At 46.1% G+C, this 22,971-nt stretch overlaps 1 protein-coding gene across 2 annotated transcripts; it reads right to left on the minus strand.

Moving 5' to 3' along the window:
- Positions 1 to 13,542: 13,542 nt before the first annotated feature.
- PLA2G5 (phospholipase A2 group V) lies at positions 13,543 to 22,733 on the minus strand. Of its 2 annotated transcripts, none has more exons than XM_055574871.1 (5): positions 22,631 to 22,733; positions 18,964 to 19,013; positions 17,606 to 17,750; positions 14,816 to 14,922; positions 13,543 to 14,112 (listed from the first exon to the last, which is right to left on the minus strand). In XM_055574871.1, exons 2-5 carry the CDS (start codon positions 19,001 to 19,003, stop codon positions 13,988 to 13,990), a joined length of 417 nt encoding a protein of 138 aa, XP_055430846.1. In that variant the 5' UTR covers positions 19,004 to 19,013; positions 22,631 to 22,733; the 3' UTR covers positions 13,543 to 13,987. The 2 variants fall into 2 exon arrangements, with proteins under 2 accessions (XP_055430846.1, XP_055430847.1); XM_055574872.1 differs by lacking the exon at positions 22,631 to 22,733 and adding an exon at positions 22,050 to 22,319.
- Positions 22,734 to 22,971: the final 238 nt, after the last annotated feature.

The raw sequence follows: 22,971 nt of genomic DNA on the forward strand, positions 1-22,971 counted from the left end.
TTGGCATACTTGAAACTAATACAACGTTGTAAATCAACTGCACTTCATTATAGAATAAAAGTATTTTAAAGAAATTATAATTTTAAAAAAGAGGGAATCTGCAAGCTGAAACGTGTCAGAACTTTGGCTGTTCAGTGCGACAGTGCCACTGTCTCTAGATAAAGAGATACCTAGATAGCATATTCAAAAGCAGAGACATTACTTTGCCAACAAAGGTCTGTCTAGTCAAGGCTATGGTTTTTCCTGTGGTCATGTATGGATGTGAGAGTTGGACTGTGAAGAAGGCTGAGCACCGAAGAATTGATGCTTTTGAACTGTGGTGTTGGAGAAGACTCTTGAGAGTCCCTTGGACTGCAAGGAGATCCAACCAGTCCATTCTGAAGGAGATCAGCCCTGGGATTTCTTTGGAAGGACTGATGCTAAAGCTGAAACTCCAGTACTTTGGCCACCTCATGCGAAGAGTTGATTCATTGGAAAAGACCCTGATGCTGGGAGGGATTGGGGGCAGGAGGAGAAGGGGACGACAGAGGATGAGATGGCTGGATGGCATCACTGACTCGATGGACGTGAGTCTGAGTGAACTCTGGGAGTTGGTGATGGACAGGGAGGCCTGGCGTGCTGCGATTCATGGGGTCACAAAGAGTCGGACACAACTGAGCGACTGAACTGAACTGAACTGAACTGAGGGAAGATAATAACAGGTTCAAGGTTTACAACCAACATGTTTGTTTGAAACCTGAGTAATTGCAGCGTCTGTCAGCTAGCTCACTTTAATTTGTAGGAAACCAATTATGCAACATTCCAGATGTATTAAATTGGCTGTTTAGAATGATGACTTGAAGAGTTTTAAACATGAGGACCAGACAATTTTCTGATTCTCTAAATCAGGGGTTCTTAGAGTTGGTAAAGGGGTTGTTTGTCAATTCCCAGAATCTATTGTTTTGGAAATAATGAATTTGAGATGTGACTTTTCTTTCTACAATATTCATCTGACATTCTCCCAAACTCCTTGCTGAAAGAGGAATCAGTTCAGTTCTGTCACTCAGTCGCATCCAACTCTTTGTGACCCCATGGACTGCAGCACGCCAGGCCTCCCTGTCCATCAGCAACTCCCGGAGTTTACTCAAACTCATGTCCATTGAGTCGCGATGCCATCCAACCACCTCATCCTCTGTCCTCCCCTTCTCCTCCTGCTTTCAATTTTTCCCACCATCAGGGTCTTTTCCAGTGAGTCAGTTCTTTGCATCAGGTGGCCAAAGTATTGGAGTTTCAGCTGCAACATCAGTCCTTCCAATGAACATTCAGGACTGATCTCCTTTAGGATGGACTGCTTGAATCTCCTTGCAGTCCAAGGGACTCTCAAGAGTCTTCTCCAACACCACAGTTCAAAAGCATCAATTCTTCGGTGCTCAGCTTTCTTTATAGTCCAACTGTTGCATCCATACAAGACTACTAGAAAAACCATAGCCTTGACTAGATGACCTTTGTTGGCAAAGTAATGTCGCTGCTTTGTAATATGCTGTCTAGGTTGGTCATAACTTTTCTTCCAATAAGTAAACATCTTTTTATTTCATGGCTGCAGTCACCATCTGCAGTGAGTTTGGAGCCAAGAAAATAAAGTCTGCCACTGTTTCCACTGTTTCTCTATCTATTTGCCATGAAGTGATGGGACCAGATGCCATGATCTTAGTTTTCTGAATGTTGAGTTTTAGCCAACTTTTTCACTCTCCTCTTTCACTTTCATCAAGAAGCTCTTTAGTTCTTCTTCTCTTTCTGCCATAAGAGTGGTGTCATCTGCATATCTGAGGTGATTGATATTTCTCCCGGCAATCTTGATTCCAGCTTGTGCTTCATCCTGCCCAGCATTTCTCATGATGTACTCTGTGTATAAGTTAAATAAGCAGAGTGACAATATACAGCCTTGACGTACTCCTTTTCCTATTTGGAACCAGTCTGTTTTTCCATGTCCAGTTCTAACTGTTGCTTCTTGACCTGTATACAGGTTTCTAAAGAGGCAGGTCAAGTGGTCTGGTATCCCTATCTCTTTCATAATCTTCCACAGTTTATTGTGATCCACACAAAGGCTTTGGCATAGTCAATAAAGCAGAAATAGATATTTTTCTGGAACTCTCTTGCTTTGTCAATGATCCAGTGGATGTTGGCAATTTGATCTCTGGTTTCTTTGCCTTTTCTAAAACCAGATTGAACATCTGGAAGCTCATGGTTCACGTATTGCTGAAGCCTGGCTTGGAGAATTTTGAGCATTACTTTACTAGCGTGTGAGATGAATGCAATTGTGTGGTAATATGAGCATTCTTTGGCACTGCCTTTCTGACGGATTGGAATGAAAACTGGTTTTTCCAGTCCTGGGGCCACTGCTGAGTTTTCCAAATTGGCTGGCATATTGAGTGCAGCACTTTCACAGCATCATCTTCCAGGATTTGAAATAGCTCAACTGGAATTCCATCACCTTCACTAGCTTTGTTCGTAGTGATACTTCCTAAGGCTCACTTGACTTCACATTCCAGGATGTCTGGCTCTAGGTAAGTGATCACACTATTGTGATTATCTGGGTTGTGAAAGTCTTTTTTTGTACAATTCTTCTGTGTATTCTTGCCACCTCTTCTTAATATCTTCTGCTACTGTTAGGTCCATATTATTTCTGTCCTTTATTGAGCCCATCTTTGCATGAAATGTTCCCTTGGTGTCTCTAATTTTCTTGAAGAGATCTCTAGTCTTTCCCACTCTATTGTTTTCCTCTTTGCACTGATCACTGAGGAAGTATTTCTTAGCTCTCCTTGCTGTTCTTTGGAACTCTGCATTCAAATGGGTATATCTTTCCTTTTCTCCTTTGCTTTTCACTTCTCTTCTTTTCACAGCTGTTTGTAAGACCTCCTCAGACATCCATTTTGCTTTTTTCATTTCTTTTTCTTGGGGATGATCTTGTTCCCTGTCTCCTGTACAATGTCACGAACCTCTATCCATAGTTCATCAGGCACTCTGTCTATCAGATCTAGTCACTTAAATGTATTTCTCACTTCTACTGTATAATCGCTAGGGATTTGATTTAGGTCATACCTGAATGGTCTAGTGGTTTTCCCTACTTTCTTCAATTTTAGTTTGCATTTGGCAATAAAGAGTTCATGATATGAGCCATAGTCAGCTTCAGGTCTTGTTTTTGCTGGCTGTATAGAGCTTCTCCATCTTTGGCTGCAAAGAATATAATCAATCTGATTTCAGTGTTGACCATCTGGTGGACCATCTGTCCAAGTGTCTTCCCTTGTTTTGTTGGAAGAAGGTGTTTGCTATGACCAGTGCATTCTCTTGGCATAACTTTATTAGCCTTTGCCCTGCTTCATTCTGTACTCCAAGGGCAAATTTCCCTGTTACTCCAGGTTTTTCTTGACATCCTACTTTTATATTCCAGTGCTCTATAATGAAAAGGACACCATCACAGAAAATGAACCAATCTAATCACATGGACCATACCTTGTCTGACTCAATGAAACTATGAGCCATGCTGTGTAGGGCCACCCAAGATGGATGGGTCATGGTGGAGAGTTCTGACAAAATGTGGTCCACTGGAGAAGGGAATGGCAAACCACTTCAGTATTCCTGCCTTGAGAACCCCATGAACAGTATGAAAAGGCAAGAAGACAGGACACTAAAAGATGAACTCCCCAGGCCGGTAGGTGTCCAATATGCTACTGGAGATCAGTGGAGAAATAATTCCAGAAAGAATGAAAAGATGGAGCCAAAGCAAAAACAACATCCAGTTGTGGATGTGACTGGTGATGGAAGCAAGGTCCAATGCTGTAAAGAGCAATATTGCATAGGAACCTGGAATGTTAGGTCCAAGCATTAAGGCAAATTGGATGTGGTCAAACAGGAGATGGCAAGAGTGAATCTCGACATTTTAGGAGTCAGTGAACTAAAATGGACTAGAATGGGTGAATTTAACTCAGATGACCATTGTGTCTACTATAGGCAAGAATCCCTTAGAAGAAATGGAGTAGCCATCATAGTCAACAAAAGAGTCTGAAATGCAGTACTTGGATGCAGTCTCAAAAATGACAGAATGATCTCTGTTCATTTCTAAGGCAAACCATTCAATACCATGGTAATCCAAGTCTATGCCCTGACCAGTAATGCTGAAAGAGGAATACAGCAGCTGAATATGGTGAGAAGGTCAGTGTGGAGGAATCCACACAATAACCAGGAATCTTCCAGAAAAGGATAAGGTTAAATAAAGGATAACCAGAATTGGACAGTAGGTAAAGCAGAAAAAGCAGGTTCTAACCAGAAACAATCACAATAGTGTAAAACAAGCCACCTATAGAGCTGGAATCAGTTTAGAATGTAGCATGGACAAGTGGGGATTTATAGTCAGGGAGCAGGGTAGGTGTCTGTGTGGATGGATAACTACTAAAAATATCAGAATTAAAGTGGGGGGATTGCTAAATGGACTCAACAAGATTCCTGCTGAAGGCAGGCCAGGATGATCAGATATCACCTGAAGAATGATGGAGGATGAGGAATTTGATTAGATCTCAAGGGTGATCAGATATTGAGGGAAGGGGTCCTGGCTAAACCTACTTGAAAGGATTCTTGCTTTTGAGGATGAAGTCTAGTCAAAAAAAAGTTTTCGGGGGAGCTTGACTAAAGTTTGGTCATGGAAAATCTTTGTTAATTCTCTGCCTTGTTCAAGGAAAGATGAGATATTCTTTCCTCTGAAAAATACAAATCCATTTATTTTTGGTTACCTTTCCCTCATTAGAGAGAGAGAGAGAGAGAGAGAGAGAGAGAGAGAGAGAGATCAGTCGCTCAGTCGTGTCCGACTCTTTGCCACCCCATGAATCGCAGCACGCCAGGCCTCCCTGTCCAACACCAACTCCCGGAGTTCACTGAGATTCACGTCCATCGAGTCAGTGATGCCATCCAGCCATCTCATCCTCTGTCGTCCCCTTTTCCTCCTGCCCCCAACCCCTCCCAGCATCAGAGTCTTTTCCAATGAGTCAACTCTTCGCATGAGGTGCCCAAAGTACTGGAGTTTCAGCTTTAGCATCATTCCTTCCAAAAGAATCCCAGGGCTAAATCTCCTTCAGAATGGACTGGTTGGATCTCCTTGCAGTCCAAGGGATTCTCAAGAGTCTTCTCCAACACCACAGTTCAAAAGCATCAATTCTTTGGTGCTCAGCCTTCTTCACAGTCCAACTCTCACATCCATACATGACCACAGGAAAAACCATAGGATCAGCTAAAGCATCTGTTGAGACTTGGTTGTAGAGGATATTTGCTGGATAGTATGAGCTGTTGGGCATTTAGTGGGAGAATTTCTATGAAAATAAAAGAAAAGCAAAGATTATCAGTTGCAAACCCAGGTTCTGAGTCCAGAGAGGAACCAGTTGAGAAGGCTTCTAGATGTCGGTATGGAAGCCTCTTTAGATGATAGACTGAGGACAGCAGTGAAAATATAACACATTTCTTAGTTTTCAGATTGGGTCTTTGGTGAGGGCCTCAGAGTTCCAGTGAACTTTCTGAATAGCCAACCCAGCAACAGGCATGAAGGTTGCCCACACATAAACTGTTGTAATTTCTCTGAAATGTATGTCAAGTCTTCCAGCTTCAGATTGCAGGTCTTTGGGAAAAGAGCAGCTTTATTCTCAGTGATGCCATATTGGGAAGGTGGGAGAATAGCTGGAAACTTAAATTTGGATAACTGTAGCCAGATATTGGCTCACAAGGGTGTACTGTAGTTTTCCATTGAAACACGAAATTTCTCTCTACAACCATCCCCCTTCTCATCAAAGATCACCGCGGTAAGGTTATTCCTGTTTACAAAGTAAGTCCTGTCTCGTTATATTTGGTATGATTGCTTACATAAGAGCAGCAAGAATGGTAATTGGTCACACAGATCTTTTTGAGCTTGTTTTGCTGGAATCTTTCGTAAGACCTTTAGACATTTAAAAGCCTCCCAAGGCCCGGAAGCCAAGCCAAGAACTGGACCACCAGATTTTTCTTGCAATACCGATAGATTTGAGTAAACTTCTCTCCTCTTGATGTTTCCAAGATGCCCTAAGCTTCCTGGGCCTGCCAGGAGGTGACCGTCCCACCCATCTGTAAAGTTAGAAGTCCTGTAAGCCAAGTACCAGGACAGTTTTTCTAAGAAAATGCTGTAAGCATTGTTTCCATGAAGTCAACCTTAGGTCCTTAAAATTGTCCAGTCATACCTTGATTTTACACCTATCTTGCCAAATATGACATTCCAGTCAAAGTCTTGATAATATAACCAATGTTTCCAATAATTTCCTATTGCAAGGAGGACAGATTTTTACTGAACGTATGCAAATAATGTTGCCATGGAAATAAGAATGCTCAATAGAAGTTTCTGAATTTTTGAGGGTTCAGATAAGAAGTAAACATCATATGTACAAAAGAATCATTTACCAAAATGTTACAAACACAGATAACTTAAGAGACGAGGGGAAATGTTCCTTATGTCTGGACAGTAGAACATTAAAGAACTAGCAATGTTCCAAAAAAAAAACATAATCGTCCTTCATCAATTCATTCAGTTCAGTTCAGTTCAGTCTCAGTTGTGTCCAACTCTTTGCGACCCCATGAATCGCAGCACGCCAGGCCTCCCTGTCCATCACCAGCTCCCGAGTTCACTCAAACTCATGTCCATTGAGTCAGTGATGCCATCCAGCCATCTCATCCTCTGTCGTCCCCTTCTCCTCCTGCCCCCAATCCCTCCCAGCATCAGAGTCTTTTCCAATGAGTCAACTCTTCGCATGAGGTGGCCTAAGTACTGGAGTTTCAGCTTTAGCATCATTCCTTCCAAAGAAATCCCAGGACTGATCTCCTTCAGAATGGACTGGTTGGATCTCCTTGCAGTCCAAGGGACTCTCAAGAGTCTTCTCCAACACCACAGTTCAAAAGCATCAATTCTTCGGCACTCAGCTTTCTTCACAGTCCAACTCTCACATCCATACATGACCACAGGAAAAACCATAGCCTTGACTAGACGGACCTTTGTTGGCAAAGTAATGTCTCTGCTTTTCAATATGCTATCTAGGTTGGTCATAACTTTTCTTCTAAGGAGCAAGCGTCTTTTAATTTCATGGCTGCAGTCACCATCTGCAGTGATTTTGGAGCCCCCCAAAATAAAGTCTGACACTGTTTCCACTGTTTCCCCATCTATTTCCCATGAAGTGATGGGAGCCCCATGTAATTAATAATTTTTGAACTGTGGTGTTGGAGAACACTCTTGAGAGTCCCTTGGACTGCAAGAAGATCCAACCAGTCCATCCTAAAGGAAATCAGTCCTGAATATTCATTGGAAAGATGGATGCTGAAGCTGAAACTACAATACTTTGGCCACCTGATGAGAACTGACTCATTTGAAAAGACCCTGATGCTGGGAAAGATTGAGGGCAGGAGGAGAAGGGAACGATAGAGGATGAGATGGTTGGGTGGCATCACTGACTTGATGGACACAAGTTTGAGTAAGTTCTGGGAGTTGGTGGTGGACAGGGAAGCCTGGCGTATTGCAGTCTGTGGGGTCGCAAAAAGTCGGACATGACTGAGCATCTGAACTGAATTAATTATTCTTCTGTTTGACCTTGGGTTGGCAGTTTTATGTGACCTAGTCCAACTGCATGGGCTCAGTTATTTAAATACTGCCATCATGAAGCATTCAGACCTGTGGCTGATTGCAAATATTTTCAAAGAATCAGAGTAAAACAAGAATAAAAAAGGCTTCAATACAATATTGTAAAGTAAAAAAAAAAATAAATGACTACAAAAAAAAGTGGGGGGGGAGGCTTCAAATGGCCATTGTTTAAAAGTTGATATATTTATTTGACAAGGAAATTTTATTATTTCTGTGACACCCAACATTTAAAATAACTGAAATCATGACTGATAACATTTAATCAGAACATATCATGCACAGTCAGGACACTGACAAATTTCTAGGAATTTCATACAACTTATGAAATAATGTTTTACCCATACAAATATAAACTCAGGAAGGTTAAGTATTCCTTCTTGTTTGACAATGCTCTCCATGAAATTTAGCATGGTACATAAACTAAATTATGTTCAACATTTCTCTTTTTACAAGGTGATTGATCAAATCATTTGAGAATTTTCAAGAGTCCTCTTGGAAACCTCAAGTTCAGATAGAGAACAAGAAGATTTCATTTAGTATTTGGTTTTGAGAAGGCTAGGATGTCAACAATGTACAAAGCTTTAGCTCTTTTTTTAAAATGAGAAGTCCAATTCTCTTAAATAATCTAGGACATAATAATAAAGTTAACATAAACTATAGGAAATACTTCTGATAAGACAAAATATTGGTTCCTAGGCAGATTACCTTTTGCAATCTTTTATTAAGAGCAGACCACTCTTCTCTTCCAAGAAATCTTTGTCATTTTTAACACAGAGAAAACCAAAGTCTAATTTTGTATCAGTGTACTTTTGATATCAAAGTTTAAAAAAACACTATAAGTAAGTCAATTCAGTTTACTCACTTGACCATGTATAAAAATCTGTTTTGCAAACCCACAACTTTCTACATCCATTTAGGTTTTGTCCTTTTTTTCTCTCTCTCTCTCTTTCTCATTCTGGAACAACCAGTCGACTTACTTTAGGACAAAACTATTCTTTCTTTATGTGTGAAAAACACATTCTTCATACCTTCTATATTTTTCCTTATCAAAACATATCCTAATTCCTTGCATACATTGTTCCCCTTATTATTTTTCGTAGTTTTATTGTCATATTTTTATAACTTTGTTTATTTATTTACTTTTGGCTGTGCTAGGTCTTCATTGCTGAGTGAGCTTTTCTCCAGCAGTGGCAAATGGGGGCTTCTCTCTGCAAGGCACGAGGGAATAAACAATCAGGAAACTCACAGGCTTCCGCAGGTGCAGCCTGTGGGGTCAGTGGTTGTGGCTCCTGGGCTCTAGAGCACGGGCTCAACAGTTGTGGCGCATGGGCTTAGTTGCTCCTCGGAATGTGAAATCCTCCTGCATCGGGATGGAACCTGTGTCTCCTGAACCAGCAGGCAGATTCTTCACCACTGAGCCACCAGGAAGCCCCTTATTGTCATATTTTTATTACAATTTTTAGCCACCTGTCTTTTACAGAGAAAACTATATAAAGTGGAGAGTTGTGACCTGTCATATACTAGCATGCTGCAGCAGGCTAGCCAGTTTTACAAATACACATCACAACTTCTAGAGACATGTTTCTTTACAGGTGGTTCCCAACATACAATTGTTCAACTTACAATCTTTTTATTTCACAGTACTGCTAATGCCACATGCATTCAGTGGAAACCATACTTTGATTTTTTCCTGGACTAACGACGTATAAATAGTATGATGCTCTCGCGTGATGCTGGGCAGTGGCAGTCGCTTCAGCTCCCTGTAAACACTCAATAAATTGTAAACAATCAGTAAACTCACAGCCAAATGCATAGAGCATATAATCAGTAGGGGTTTGAAAAGGGAGCTTTCTGTCAACTGAGAAGCTCCTATGCTGTTAATACCAATGCCTGTAGACTTAAGAACAGAGACACCTAGGCTCCAACACAGCATCCTTGTGCCCAGAGCTCCAGTGAAGCTTCTGGAACTTACTCAGGACCTTAGGAACCAAAATTTGTCCTTACTGGGCTTCAGTGGGCGTATTTCTGAAGCACTGGCTCAGGAGTCAGACTCATGATTGGATCCCCAACCAGTGAGTCAGGAGTGAAGACAAAGTCTTCAAAGATGCCCCCTGTGGTCTTAGGTGAAAGGTCTGGGGGGGGGGGGGTTCGTCGATGAATCTGATTCTATTTGAGTCTCAAGGCCGTAACTGTTAAAGAAAACCAGAGCTGGCCAGCAGTCAAAGCAGGAAAAGCAGATTTTTAATCAAGAATGATTTCAGTAGAGGAAAAAAGAGTATATATATGGAACAGAATTGGAGTCAAGTCCAAATACAGCATGGACAAGTGGGGACTGATGGCCAAGGAGAGGAGGGGGTCAACGGATGGAAAGTGACTAAGAGGCGACACCATGGGGAAGTGGGGGGGGAGGGCATGGATTCTTGCTGAAGGCAGCCCAGGATGATCAGACATCACCTGGGGATGGGAAATCTGATCAGATACTCAGGGTCGGGGATTCTCACTCAACTGCCTTATGATTCTTCTTCTGGAGGACAAGGTCCAAGGACAGCATCCCATCAATAAAGGACTTAGAGGAGCCTGATAAAGCTTGGGCAGAGAGAATCTCTGCCAGTAATGAAGTAACACGTTTAAAAGGCAGAGAGGTGAGTAACACTTTGGAAGAGACTACCCTACCATAAAATATGAAAAAAATTAGTAAACTTTTAAATTAAAAGAGAGAGTTACAAGATATACATGTGTTCAGGGCACAAAGGCAGTGATATACAATTCTGTTCTCATTAGAACATACCTTCATACCTGGGGGCCCTGTCACAAATTTAGAAATATATAAAATCAGGACCACAGCTTGTCCCAGCCTCTGTGGCTGACATCAGCTATTCTCATAGATAACATGTGAGTATATCAAGTAAGAATTTGCTCAACTTTTGTGACCTGTACAACTTCCTAGTGTCTCCACACCTGACCACTATATGCTTCACCCTGGAGGAGATTTATAAATACAGATTTCTGGTTCCCAGACCAGAAGTGCTGATTCAGCTTGGGGATTTGTGTTTTTAACCAGAGGTGATTCCGAGGCAGCCCTTCTATCTGTCAGTCCCTAGGGGAGCCTTAGAAGACGTGGGATTCACCTGTGCAGAGCTTTCTCCCACTGGGATGAAATGCTTAACGCTTCCTATCCTGAAGCAGTTGTGTGAAATTGTGGTCTCTGAGCCAGAGTCACAAGGCCCCCTGTATTGGCAGGTGGACTGAGTGACCTCATCGAGGTCTGGGTCCCTTATGTCCAGGGTCCATACTCTTTGTTTGCCCTGGTGGAGACGGAGTAGAATCTTGTGGGGAGGGGGCTGGCCTGAAGCCTTAGCCCACACCTTCCCCTTAGATGTGTCCTGGTTTAACTCCTGCACGGGGAGTGTTTCTCTGTTGTATGTTTGTCTTTGTCTCTTTCCCTAGACCTAGCTTCTTGTGAAAGAGATTTATATGCTTTTGTTGTTGTTGTTGTATCTCTGTGTCCCCTGGGCCCAGCCATGCCCAGTACAAACAGGTGCTCCATGAGTATGCATTGAAGAACTCATGACCCATGTTTAAGAAGACAAATGACTGGTTCTCTATGGGGACCCTGAAGAGGAACGATGCCCTCTGCTGGGGAAGCTGGGACAGCTGTCACCTGGAGTCAGCGTGTGAGCTGGACCTTGGTGGATGGGAGGCCTTCCCTGGTGGCTCAGAAGGTAAAGAATCCGCCTGCAATGCAGAAGACCAGGGTTCGATCCCTGGGTCGGGAAGATCCCCTAGAGAAGGAGAGGGCAACCCACTCCAGCATTCTTGCCTGGAGAATCCCATGAGCAGAGGAGCCTGGTGGGCTACAGTCCCTGGGATTGCAGAGCTGGACATGACTGAGCGACTAACAGTTTCACTTTGGAGGGTGGGAGGGGTATGGGCACAGGTGCTCCAGGCTCAGGGCACAGCCCAGTCAAAGGCTGGGCATGCAGGAACGCACAGCCCCTGGATGGGCTGCAGGGCCCGCTTGTTCGGGGCTCCACGTGGATGTTGCCTCTCCCACAGCTGCGGCTACTCCTTCCAGAGAGCTCGCTGGTGCTGCCCCAGATGGGAGCACCACAGCCGCGGCATCGCCGACCGCTACATCCATTGTGGTAAAAGTTTCGCCGGGCAGCCTGGGAAGAAGAGAGGGCCACCTTCTGCCCTAGACACTGACCTCCACCCGTAGGGCTTGTGTTTGGAGTCAAAACTTTTAGGCTTGGGTTTAATGGTCCTCTCCCATGCCACATGCCATTGATTGAGTGCCAGCCTCTGCAGTAGGTAATTTAAGTGCATCATATCCTCAAATATGATATCAAAACAACCTAGTGAGAAAGGTGTTATTAGCTATTTGACAGCTGAGAAAACCGAGGCTTAGAGAATGAAATCATAGCTCAGAAGGCACATGGTGAGGAAACACACCAAGCTACTCTATGCATCCCTGTCTGATCCAAAGCCCTTACACGCTAGCTACCCTTGATTGAAACTCAGGGGCTTGGATTTCTGTTTTCCAACCCCGTGCCACACCTGTGTTTGTGTCCTGTTCCTTTGTTGAGTAGTTCTTGAACATTCAGAGACTGATCCCAGCACAGGCTTGGCTATCCACAGACAAAAGGACCTACTGCATCGCACAGTGGGGGAGAGTGGATACATGTATATGTACAGCTGAGTCCCTTCACTGTCCACCTGAAACTGTCACAGCATTGTTAATTGGCTGTACCTCAATACAAAATGAAAGTTTAATATTGAAAAAGAAGCCTGGTCCTGATCTAATATTTGAAGAGAAGATGAGGGAGTCAGGTATCAAGCCCCATGGGAGAAGCGTTTATGAGGTTTCATATAATTAAGGCTAAGACATGGAGCCACTTAGACATCTGCAGCTTCAGAGCCAGGCGGGCCCTGAGTGGTCACGTGAACAAGGGTTTCTCAGATGGTTTTGACGGCAACCCGCACAGTGTTATAAAATTGACACCTGGACCCAGTCCGCCCACACGTACATGCCCAGGATAGAAACACAAAGTGCCGACGCAGCACTTTATGACTTATGCTTTATTGACACAAGCGTGCACACACACACACACATGCACAAGCCAGATGCAACCCTCTAAACGCATGTCACCACCCACCAACGGAGTGCGGCTATGATTAAAATGATCTCTCAGACCTGCACTTGGAAAGCTGAGATCAGGAAGGTCAAGAGGCCTGCCCAAGGGCACCCAGGATATATGCAAAGTCAGACTAGAATCCGGTGTCTAGTTGCCAAAGCTATGACTAACCTAGACAGCGTATTAAAAAGCAGAGACATCACTTTGCCAACAAAGGTCAAACCCACAATAAATTAAAAAAAAAAACTCTTAATTTTTTAATGTCTTGCTCTGGGAAATCCCAGAACCTCAGCATTCCCAGGTGCATCAAGATAGCTTTGGGGTTCCCAATTTACAACATAAGAAACATTATAATTTCTTTTAAAAAAAAGACCAGAAATCAGAGAGGTTGAGTAATGAGCCTGAAACCACACAGCTGGAGAAGCCAAGCTGGTATTCAAATGAGGCGCTCTCTGGCTGGAAGCCCACCATGGCACGGTTGTCGGTCATCTTCTCCCCACCCTCCAGAGGAAGAATGAGGTCCAGTGCTTGGCTCGAGAGGATCCCCGAGGTTTAATATGAGCCCCAGAGAAGGTTTGGCACTCATCCCAATCCTTCCCATCCCAGGAAGCCTTCTAGTCACTAATCTGCACTTTTATCCTCCGGGAGAGCATGGTTAACGCTGAGTCTATTGCCCCCAACAGCCAAGAAAGATATGCAGGCAATCCCCCACGGCGGGGGAAATATCTGTGGTTATTGTTAGTCTTGAAAAGGAATTTTATTTAATATCCCTGTAGCAGAATTATGGGAATCACTTTTGATTCTACTTGAGTAAAAATTCCGCAGTGACTGCGGAACTGAAAAGTTAACACATCCCAGGAAAGCCACCCTCCTGGGGAAATAAGACTGATCTTCAGGGATGAGGAGGCAGACTGCTGGCCTGGAGTCAGGGGTGAGCTTTCAGCACCAGAGCAGGCATTCTTGCAAGAAGGCCCTGGCCTTCTTGATCCAGTGACATGAGTCACTCTCCTGGGACTCTCTGGTGGCTGAAGTGTGGGTGTGGGGGTCCTCCAAGCCCAGTGGGACCATTGAGACTCCAGACCTGGAACCTCCCTGGGAAGCCCAACAGAGCAGGTGAGCTCCATGCTGTAGTGAGGAGAGCAAGCTTCCTGGCCCAGGAGGAGCTCTCTGAGGGCGACTAGGTGCAGAGGAAGTTGGGAAAGTATTGATAAAGAGGGTTGTAGCTCCTCATGTTTCTTTCCAGGCAGTAGACGAATTTCTGATCGCAGGCGCAGAGCTGCTGCTGGCAGCGGGACCCGTGTTCTGCAAACAGGATGCCAAATGCAGGATGAGAAAGCAAACAGACGCTCTGTGACACTGACTCCAGGCTGGCCCTGGAGCAAGATTTCCTGCTAGCCTGAGTGGACACCCCAGTCTCCTTCCTACTGTCAGCCTGAGGAGGGATCCCAGCTTCTACGCTGAGAGTGCATAATCGGATGGAAAGGGCACAGCCACTAGCAGCCCAGGGTGAGGTTTGAGCCCAGGGAGACCCAGCTCCTGCCCTCAGGGAGTCTCCAGTCTGATGGAGAACACAGATGCCCTCCAGAGTTCCCAGTGTGGTGGTGGAGACAGCCCTGGCTCTGGAGAAACTCCAGCTCTCAGAGAGGAGAGGCCATCCCCAGATTTAACTTTGAACTCAGATGGACCTGAGCTTGAATCCCAACTCTAGCTGTGTGTGCTTGGCAATCCTTTTTGAGTCTGTTTCCTCATCTGTAAAATGGGGACACTCAACCCACCCACAGCAAGCAAAAGGACATATGCAGAGTGCTTGACTCCTAGAGCATGTTGAGCCTAAGACCCTTCAACCTGTCCCTTGGGGGTCAGATACAGCTGCAATAATCCTGCCTCTCTTGCCCCCATCTCTGCCCACCAAGATATAGACTGGCTGAGCTCTTGGGACAGCTGACCTCAGAAACAGCAGGAACCCAGGCTCTTTGGGTGACCCAAATGGAGGCCCCAGCCTTACCGCAGATGATGAAGCCCCATGCAACCCTGTATCTGTAGGCCTGTGTCAAGACATCGCAGTCTTGTGTCTCCATCTGGGCGTAGCAGCGGTCATGCTTCCAACAGCACCTGTCGATGCAAGAGCCTCAGATCCCAAGCAGAGGGCATCTGTGCCTTGAGCAGAAGCCACCATGTTGGTTAAGGTCTGATCAAGAAAGAATCTCATAGTGGCTAAGTCCTTCCATTAGGGTTGCCCCACACTTGTACCGGTTCACAGGCTGGCTCTCTCCTCCTGGGCCCATGGGAAGACTACATTTCCCAGCCTCCTTTGCAGGTATGTGTGGTCACATGACTAGACAGCCTGCCGGCCAGGGAAATGCACAGAACTTCTAGACCTACCCATAGAAACCTCTCACTCTGTGGTCCTCCACTCTCTCTCTCCATCTCAGCAGGAAGGAAATGTCCCAGCTAAGGGCTCTCAGGCCATAGGGAGAGCCACAAGACAGGAGAAACCTGGGTCCTGGAATTGATATGTGATTCACATAGTTAAGTGAGCAAAAACTAAACTTCAAGGATGATAGGCATGGACAACTGTATTTTTTTTTAGATTTACAGAAAAATTGAGAAGATTGTACCAAATGCCCCCTTGTACCCCACACCTAGTTTCCTCCATTATCAACGTCTTTCATGAGTATAATACATTTGTTACAGCAAACAAATAAATTTGCTGGTTCTTGTTTAGTCACTAAGTCATACCCAACTCTTTTGCAACCCCATGGACTGTAGCACTAAGCTCCTCTGTCTGAGGGATTTCTCAGGCAAGAATACTGGAGTGGGTTGCCCTTTCCTTATCCAGGGGATCTTCCCAACCCAGGAATCGAACCTGCGTCCCCTGCATTAGCAGGCGGGCTCTTTTCTCCTGAGCCACCAGGGAAGCCCAACAAACCAATATTGACAAATGATTAAATAAGCATTACTTAAATAATAACATATCACTGTTGGTTCCTTAATTGTTGAAGTCCATAGTTGTTTTTGTTTTTTTTTTTTTTTTAGATTTCCTCAGTGTTTACCCAAATGTCCTTTTGCATTCCAGTATCAGGTACAGACACCGTATCACACGTGGTTGTCCTGCCTCTTTAGGCTCCTCCTGGTCATGGCATTTTTGTCATACTTTCCTTGTTTTTGATGACCTTGACAGTTTGGAGGAATGGCAGTCAGGTCTTTTGTAGGGTGCTCTCCTACTGGGACTTTGCTGATGCTTTTCTCATAAGACGGGTTATGGGTGTATTTTGCAGCCTATGTTGCCCCCATTTTGGCCACTGGGAGTGCCCTTGTTTGGTTCCTATGCTCTTTGACATACTCTCATCAATGTGGGGTTTGGTTTAGGTTTATTTTGTTCAAGGCTTTCCTTACTTAGGGGCACTACAAAAAGCTCTGGTTCATCTTGCATACTTCCTGCCCAATTCCTAGGATCGGTCATCCATCCAAGAAGCCTGGGTTCCTCTTCTTGGAGAAAAGTATTGGGAACCAGGTCTGGGCACTGGGCGTTGCTTGCTGCTTCTGCAGCATTGTTTCTTTTAGGGCCTTTCAGCTGATAGAGCAAAACATATGTGTGTCTGTACTGACCCATGGATATACACATATATTTACATATTTCTACACGTAATCATCTGCATCCTTATTAAATTTTATGTTTAGTTGCTAAGTCATGTCCAACTCTTTTGAGACTCCATGGACTATAGCCTGCCAGGCTTCTCTGGCCATGGGATTTCCCAGGCAAGAATGCTGGAGTAAGTTGCCATTTCCTCCTCCAGGGATCTTCCCAACCCAGGAGTTGAACCCACATCTCCTGCATTGCAGGTGAATTCTTTTACTGTTGAGCAACCAGGGAAGCTCCTGTACTAAGCTAGCCAGGAGTTTCTACTGAAGTCTTAACTCTAATCCATAATCACATAGAACATTCTAGCTTCCTGTCACTGCTTGTCTGGTCTGTAAACTCCCACTCCATGTGCCCTCCACTTGTGGAAACATCCCATCTCATTATACATGTTTAGCTGTATAAGAATTGGTAACCCTGCAGATTGTATTTTACAAAGAGCAATCTCTCCCATCTCACATGTTCTTCTAGAACACTGCCACTTCCCAATCAAGAAGTGGAAACTAGGCCCTCTCTATCTTAAAGCCGTTGTGACTGCCTAGACCAAGAGAACAGCAGAAGTGATGCAATAGCGTTTCAGAGGCTAAATCATAAAAATGCCATGCTCTCTGGTCATGCAGCTCCAGACCACTCCCCCTGGGAACCCAAGAGTCACCGGGCTGTGAGGAAGCCCATACAGCCTTAGAGACGCTTAAGGGAGAGGAACTGAGGCCCCTAGCCCATAGTCTCAACTAAGTTCCCAGCCAGTAGGCAGCGACAACTTGCCAGGCTTAGGAGTGAACCTTCTAGAAATCGGATCACCCCGTCTCAGCGGGGCTGCCCAAGCTGAAGCCAGGTGGAAGAGAGACAGGTCATCCCACCAAGCCCTGCCCAAGTGGCAGACCCTTAGCCAAATAAATGGCTGTCATTGTTTTAAGCAACTACATTTGGGGGTCTTTTTTTTATGTAGTGGTAAGTCAACTGATACATTAGCCACTGAGATTCTGGAAGTTACTGGATACATCTTGGGCAAGTCAGTTAACCTCTTTAAGACCCCGTTTTCTTATCTATAAAATGGTGCTTAAATGCTCATATTTCAGAATTGATATTGAATTAAATGAGATCATGTGGGAACGGAGCCTGGAGCCTAAAGGGAAGTTATGACAACTGGCTCACCAATCAGTCCCATCCTTGGGGGTGCCGTGACCCCCCCAGCCACAGTAACAGCCGTAGAAGCCATAGTACTTCAGGGCGGGCTTTCCAGTCACCTTCTCAATCATCGACTTCAGGTCCAGCAAGCTCCCTGGGACAGCAGGCACACCTGAAAGACAGCCGTGTCCCCGGATGAAACCCAGGCATGCCTGCTCCCACTTTCCCACATGCTCCCACACTTTCTTTCACCTTGGGGCTTGGAGGGACCAAGATGACCCTTTTTTATCCTTCCCACTCATGAGAGAGGAATGAGAAGATTGAAGGCAAACAGTTTAGAGGAGGGGTTAGGAGTCTGGATGTGGAGAATGAGCCACTGGGTTCAGGTCCCGGCTCTATCGCTAATGCAGAGTATCACTTTATCCCTCAGAGCCTCAGTTTCCTCCTCTGCAAAATGGGGGCCCTACAATGAATGCCTACCTTTTGGAGACACCATGAGGGTTGAAACAAGGTAAGGTATGTACTTTACAAGCACAGTGACAGACACATAGTGAGTGACCAAGGAATACTGGGGATTATGAATATGGTATCCGTATGCAGTAGGCAGAAGGCACTTCCTTTCTCTCCTGCTGATACACCCCTCCCTCCCTGAAACAAATACTATTTGAACCAGGAGGCACAGAATCCTAGAACAGCGTGGGACCTGCAGGGATCTCGGAAGCCAGCTCCCTTATCTCACAGATGGGAAACTGCAGCTCAGAGGGGCGGGTGCCTTGCCCAGGGTTTTGCGGTGTGCCAGAGGCCCTCTGCCTGCACCTGGCCTCCTGCTCCTCCTGCAGTCTCTAGGGATCTGGCAAGGCATCAACGGGACAGTCTGTCAGAGGCTGTGTGCTTGGCGATGTAGGTGATGTAGGGGCTGTAGGAGAGACCTAAAGCCGAGCTCCCCTACACTGGGCTGTCACCTCTAGGTGGGAGGTGGGAGCAGGTGGGGTGTGTAGAAAACCTGGACAGGCCTGAGCAGAGAATGTCCAGGATCGTGGAATGGAGTATTGCTATAAGAGTCTTGTTTTCTGATAGCTTTATTTTTCTTTTTATTTGGCATCAAAGTAAAATATCTGCCTCCCACATCTACAAGCCCCATATCCTCCACATAGCACCATCTATCCATATCTCCTCCTGGGATCGTGCCCCAGCCTGGCCCATCAGCAATTATCCTGTGTCACGGATGAGGAAACAGAGGCTCAGAGAGGTGAAGGCTCTCGCTGAAACTGACATGTTCAGGGCAGAGCCAAGATTCAGAATCAAGTCTTCAGGCCCTCCGTGACTGGTCTCCTTCTCACTACCTTACTGTCCACAAGTTCAGGGCTCTCAGAGCAAGCACTTACTACAAGCCAGGAACCAAGCCAGCATGAGGAGGCCCTTCATCTCCAGGGTTCTGGAAGAGAAAACACAGCCCATGACATGCCAATCAGCAGAGGTCCTCATGGCCTATTCGGACCCCGCTCCTGGCTAAGGAGGGCTGCTCCGTGGCCCACTAGGCCCCACCCTCTCATGCTGGGCAGTAAACAGGCAACTGAAGCTTGAAAAGAAGAGGCAAAAACCTCAAGGAGTTGACCCAGGAGATCTCTGGGAGGAGAAGGGGCACCCGTTGGGGTGTTGTCCCCGTAGAGATGGGAGAGAATTTTCCCATCAGAAACGCCCCAAACCCAATTGTTCCTCCCTGAAAATTGTTTTCCAATTATATTTTATGGCTGTGTTGGTATAAAAACAAATGCAATCCAGGCTGGATTCACTCTTCTACATTCATGATATTATATTTATTTTTTTCTCCTGACTTTAAAAGAATTTAATATTGAAGTATTTTTAGGACTTCCCTAGAAATCCAGCGTTGAAGACTGAGCTTCCAGTGAAAGGGGCATGGGTTTGATCCCTGGTCGGGGAACTAAGATCCCATGTCATACAGTGCAGCCAAGAAAGTAAAAAAATAAAGTAAAATGTTAAGAAGTTCTGCTTCTTTAAAAAAAAAAAAAAATTAAAATAGTTTCATAGGCCCCAGGCACTGTGTCTACTTAGAAAATAAGTCAGCCCTGGTTGTGCACAACAGTTATAAAGGGTAAGTATCATTGTTCTAAGGGAGAAAAATGTGTACCCCAAAACGTGTCTCTTTGGTGTAGGGATTAATTTAGGCTGGTTATTTTTAAGAAGCAGAAGGTTTCTTTTTACTTCCCCCTTGGCTGCCTCAAGAATTTAGATAAAGAGTGTTCCAGGCATAGAGCTATCAGCAGAGACATCTGCAAGAAATCCGGGAATAGGTGTGGTGGGAGAACTTGATAGGGCCTAGGGATTAGAGTCCGCCTGTGTTCTACAGTTCTCTGCAGGCCCGGCAAACATTTGGACGCCAAACATTTGCCTTTCCAACTTTGCCTTCTTCCCCTTTGAAGTCCCAAACCACTACCCACAACATCCTCTTTCGTCTTTTTCGCTGAAGATGGTTATTTAAGGTAAGGGTTTGGGCCATTTTGGTGAGTCCCTGTTTTCCTGGATCTCTCCCATGTATACATGTTACAAAATTGTTGTTTCATTTCCTCTGTTAGTCTGTCTGATGCTGATTTGATCCTTAGACCAACCAGAAGAACTTCTAGGTTGGGTAGAAGAAAATTTCTTCCTCCCCAACAGTTCCCATTTTGTTAGTAAAGAAATGGAGACACAGGGACTTTTCTGGTGGCCCAGGGGTTAAGAATCCACCTTGCAATGCAAGTGACTTGAGTTCAATTCCTGGTTGGGGAACTAAGACCCATACGTTGTGGAGCAACTAAGCCTGAGCACCACAACCAGACTGTCCGTGTGACACAGCGAAAGATCTCACATGACCCAGCGAAGACTGCACGTCTCGCAGCCAAGACTCGACTCGGCCAAATAAATAATAAACAAATGTTGAACAAAAGAAGAAAAAGAAACGGAGACTCGGAGACTTGAAACCACCTGCCAGGAGTCACACAGCCGGCAAAAACTGGAGGCGGGGTCCAAACCCAGGCCTGGTGCACCCCTCACTGCTCCACACATCCTCCCTGCCCAGAGAGGTGTGTTCTCCTTTGAGCTGAGAGGATCGGGGTCCTTCACAAGCTCTACCCCATGGGCCTGGAGACCCCAGCTTCCCTCCCCAGCATCTCCCTTTGGCAAATACATGAATCCCTAACCCAGAGTCCATAAACATCACACCGGAAGGCAAGGGAAATTCCTCATGTCTTGGGCCGGTGATGGATTCTAACTTGGCCTCTTAAGAGCTTCTTGCTGATGGCTGTCTGCTTCCCTTTCCTCCTTCGATCCCAAAGCCCTTGTTCATCCAGAGCTCCTTGGCTGGCCTGGAGTCTGCTGGGGTTCCACTCTGATGCCCTGCCTTCTCTGATCTCTCAGTTCAGTGATCACTCTGCTGGCCCTCTGCCCCGAGCCCCTGGCACCTCCCAAGGCCTAGCTCCAAACATACAACCTCTATCTCCGAGGGCTCCCAGCTGCTGGGCTGGCCTCTGTGTGCCAGCTTTAGTCCAGAAGCTCCTCTGAGTTCCAGGAACATTTCTGGGGGTTCTGTCCACCCACAGCTTCTGCTCTGAGAGCTCTAAACAGCCAACAAAGATGACCCTGGACCCTACCTTCCAGGTCAATCTTCCTCACTGCTTCCTGGGGCTGTGATAGAAAGTGGACACCATCTGCCATGTACCGGGCAACTAAGACATTCCAGACACCGTCCATGTCCCCTTAAACCTGCCAATGGCTCCAGTGAGTGAGGACTGTCAAACCTGCTGGCATGGTCTACCCTCTAACAGTCATTTGTTGCATGAGAGAATACCCACTGCTGATTTTACAGATGAAGAAATGGAGCCTCAGGAAGGGGAAGTGAGATGCCCAAGGATTCAGCCTGGGACCATGACTTTATCCTTTGACTGACCCTCCTCCACTGCTTCCAAGCAGCCTCTGTGTATTAATCATCTTGCTCATTTTCTGTATTTCATGATGCTTTGACATCTTGGGGACCTTGCTAGGCTCAGCCCCTCCAAGACTAGCTGATTCTTAGATAAAGCAAAAGGCTTTTCTGTGAACAAGGCTTTGAAATGCAGAACAACAGATCCTAAACTCCCTTGTCCAACCACCTCCTCTATGTCACTCTCACACTCCGAGCTAATACATCCCTGGGCCTGAATCACCCCAGGGCCGGACCAGACCACCAGGGATCACCCCTGCAGCTTGAAGTCTGCTGAAACTGTGCAAGCTGGCCAGTCCTAAACTGCTTACCCTGCCCTGTCTTGCCTTCTCCACACCACCCAGGCCAGGTTTTCCCTCATTTCTTCTGCCTCCTGAGAAAACCCTGGTGCTTCCCCTGTGGCCCTGCAAGGTGCAGTGTGTCCGCTTCTCTCGGAAACTGTAACAAACCGTCTCTCAAATGCAACCATCTCCTGATCCATGGGCTTCAACATACCTGAAGAAAGCCAAGATCCTAGCTGCTCATCGAACATCTTGGGACATGGCTTGTTGGCATTGAGGGAGCTGCACCAGGCCCCACACAGAGGGGTCTGAACACTCGCAAAAGATGCTTCACGGTGAAAGTGGCAAAGGCTGGAAAAGTGGACCATCCGTGAAGCCCAGGCTCCAGGAGGAGGACGTGGGGTTGACTATTTTTATCAAGCAACCACAGAGGAGAATGAGCGAAGCCAAGAGATAATTGTGAAGTGGAGAAGAGGCTGCGGTAATGAGAAATGCAGAGAGAGGAGACAGCCTGACGGAAGCATGGACACGTAGGGGCTGGGGAGCGGCCAGGTCACCGAGGGGACGGGTTCTCCAAGTCCACGGGCAGCAGCCTCCCTGCTCCCAGGATCCCGCCCCCAGCCCGTTCCTGCCTCTCAGCTGACAAGGACCATTAGCGCTAAGCCCCCGCTACACAGATGGTGCTGCTGGGACCTTCCGACGCCTGGGGGAGGCCACTCACCCTCTCTCAGCCCCTCCCTCTGGGCGCCCTCCCCCACCGCCGCGGACCAAGCAGGCCCCAAGGAGGCTCCTCACCAGCGACACCTTCTCTCTGGCCTCGGGCTGGAGCAGAAGCAGGAACTGGGCCCAGCTGGTTTTAAGAGCCTCCCTGCCCACTTCCCACACTGCCGGGGTCAACTCCAGGCTTCCTAGTAACACACAGGAAACCTTACTCCACCCCTCAAGACCCCTGGGGATTTTTTTTTCCTCTCTGTGTAGAGAAGCAGCTATTTCCTGACCCAAGTCGGGGGCCTGGGTGGCTTTCAAGACAGACATGGAGGCCACTCATGGTCAAGGTTCTTCTCCAGCAATAGCCCGTTTTTCCCTGACATCCCCCTGCCCACACACGTACACACACACACTTGTCTGAGAAGATG

This window comes from Bubalus kerabau, chromosome 3 (assembly GCF_029407905.1).
Source record: "Bubalus kerabau isolate K-KA32 ecotype Philippines breed swamp buffalo chromosome 3, PCC_UOA_SB_1v2, whole genome shotgun sequence".
NCBI classification, from domain to species: Eukaryota; Metazoa; Chordata; class Mammalia; order Artiodactyla; family Bovidae; genus Bubalus; species Bubalus kerabau.

Excerpts from the sequence above, each read along its gene's own strand:
- PLA2G5 (XM_055574871.1), bottom strand. The coding sequence starts at position 19,003 with ATGAAGGGCCTCCTCATGCTGGCTTGGTTCCTGGCTTGTA. Across the intron at positions 14,923-17,605 it reads CCCAAGGATGGGACTGATTG|GTGCTGTTGGAAGCATGACC; the intron begins GTGAGCCAGTTG and ends TTGCATCGACAG. Across the intron at positions 14,113-14,815 it reads ATGGGGCTTCATCATCTGCG|AACACGGGTCCCGCTGCCAG; the intron begins GTAAGGCTGGGG and ends TCCTGTTTGCAG.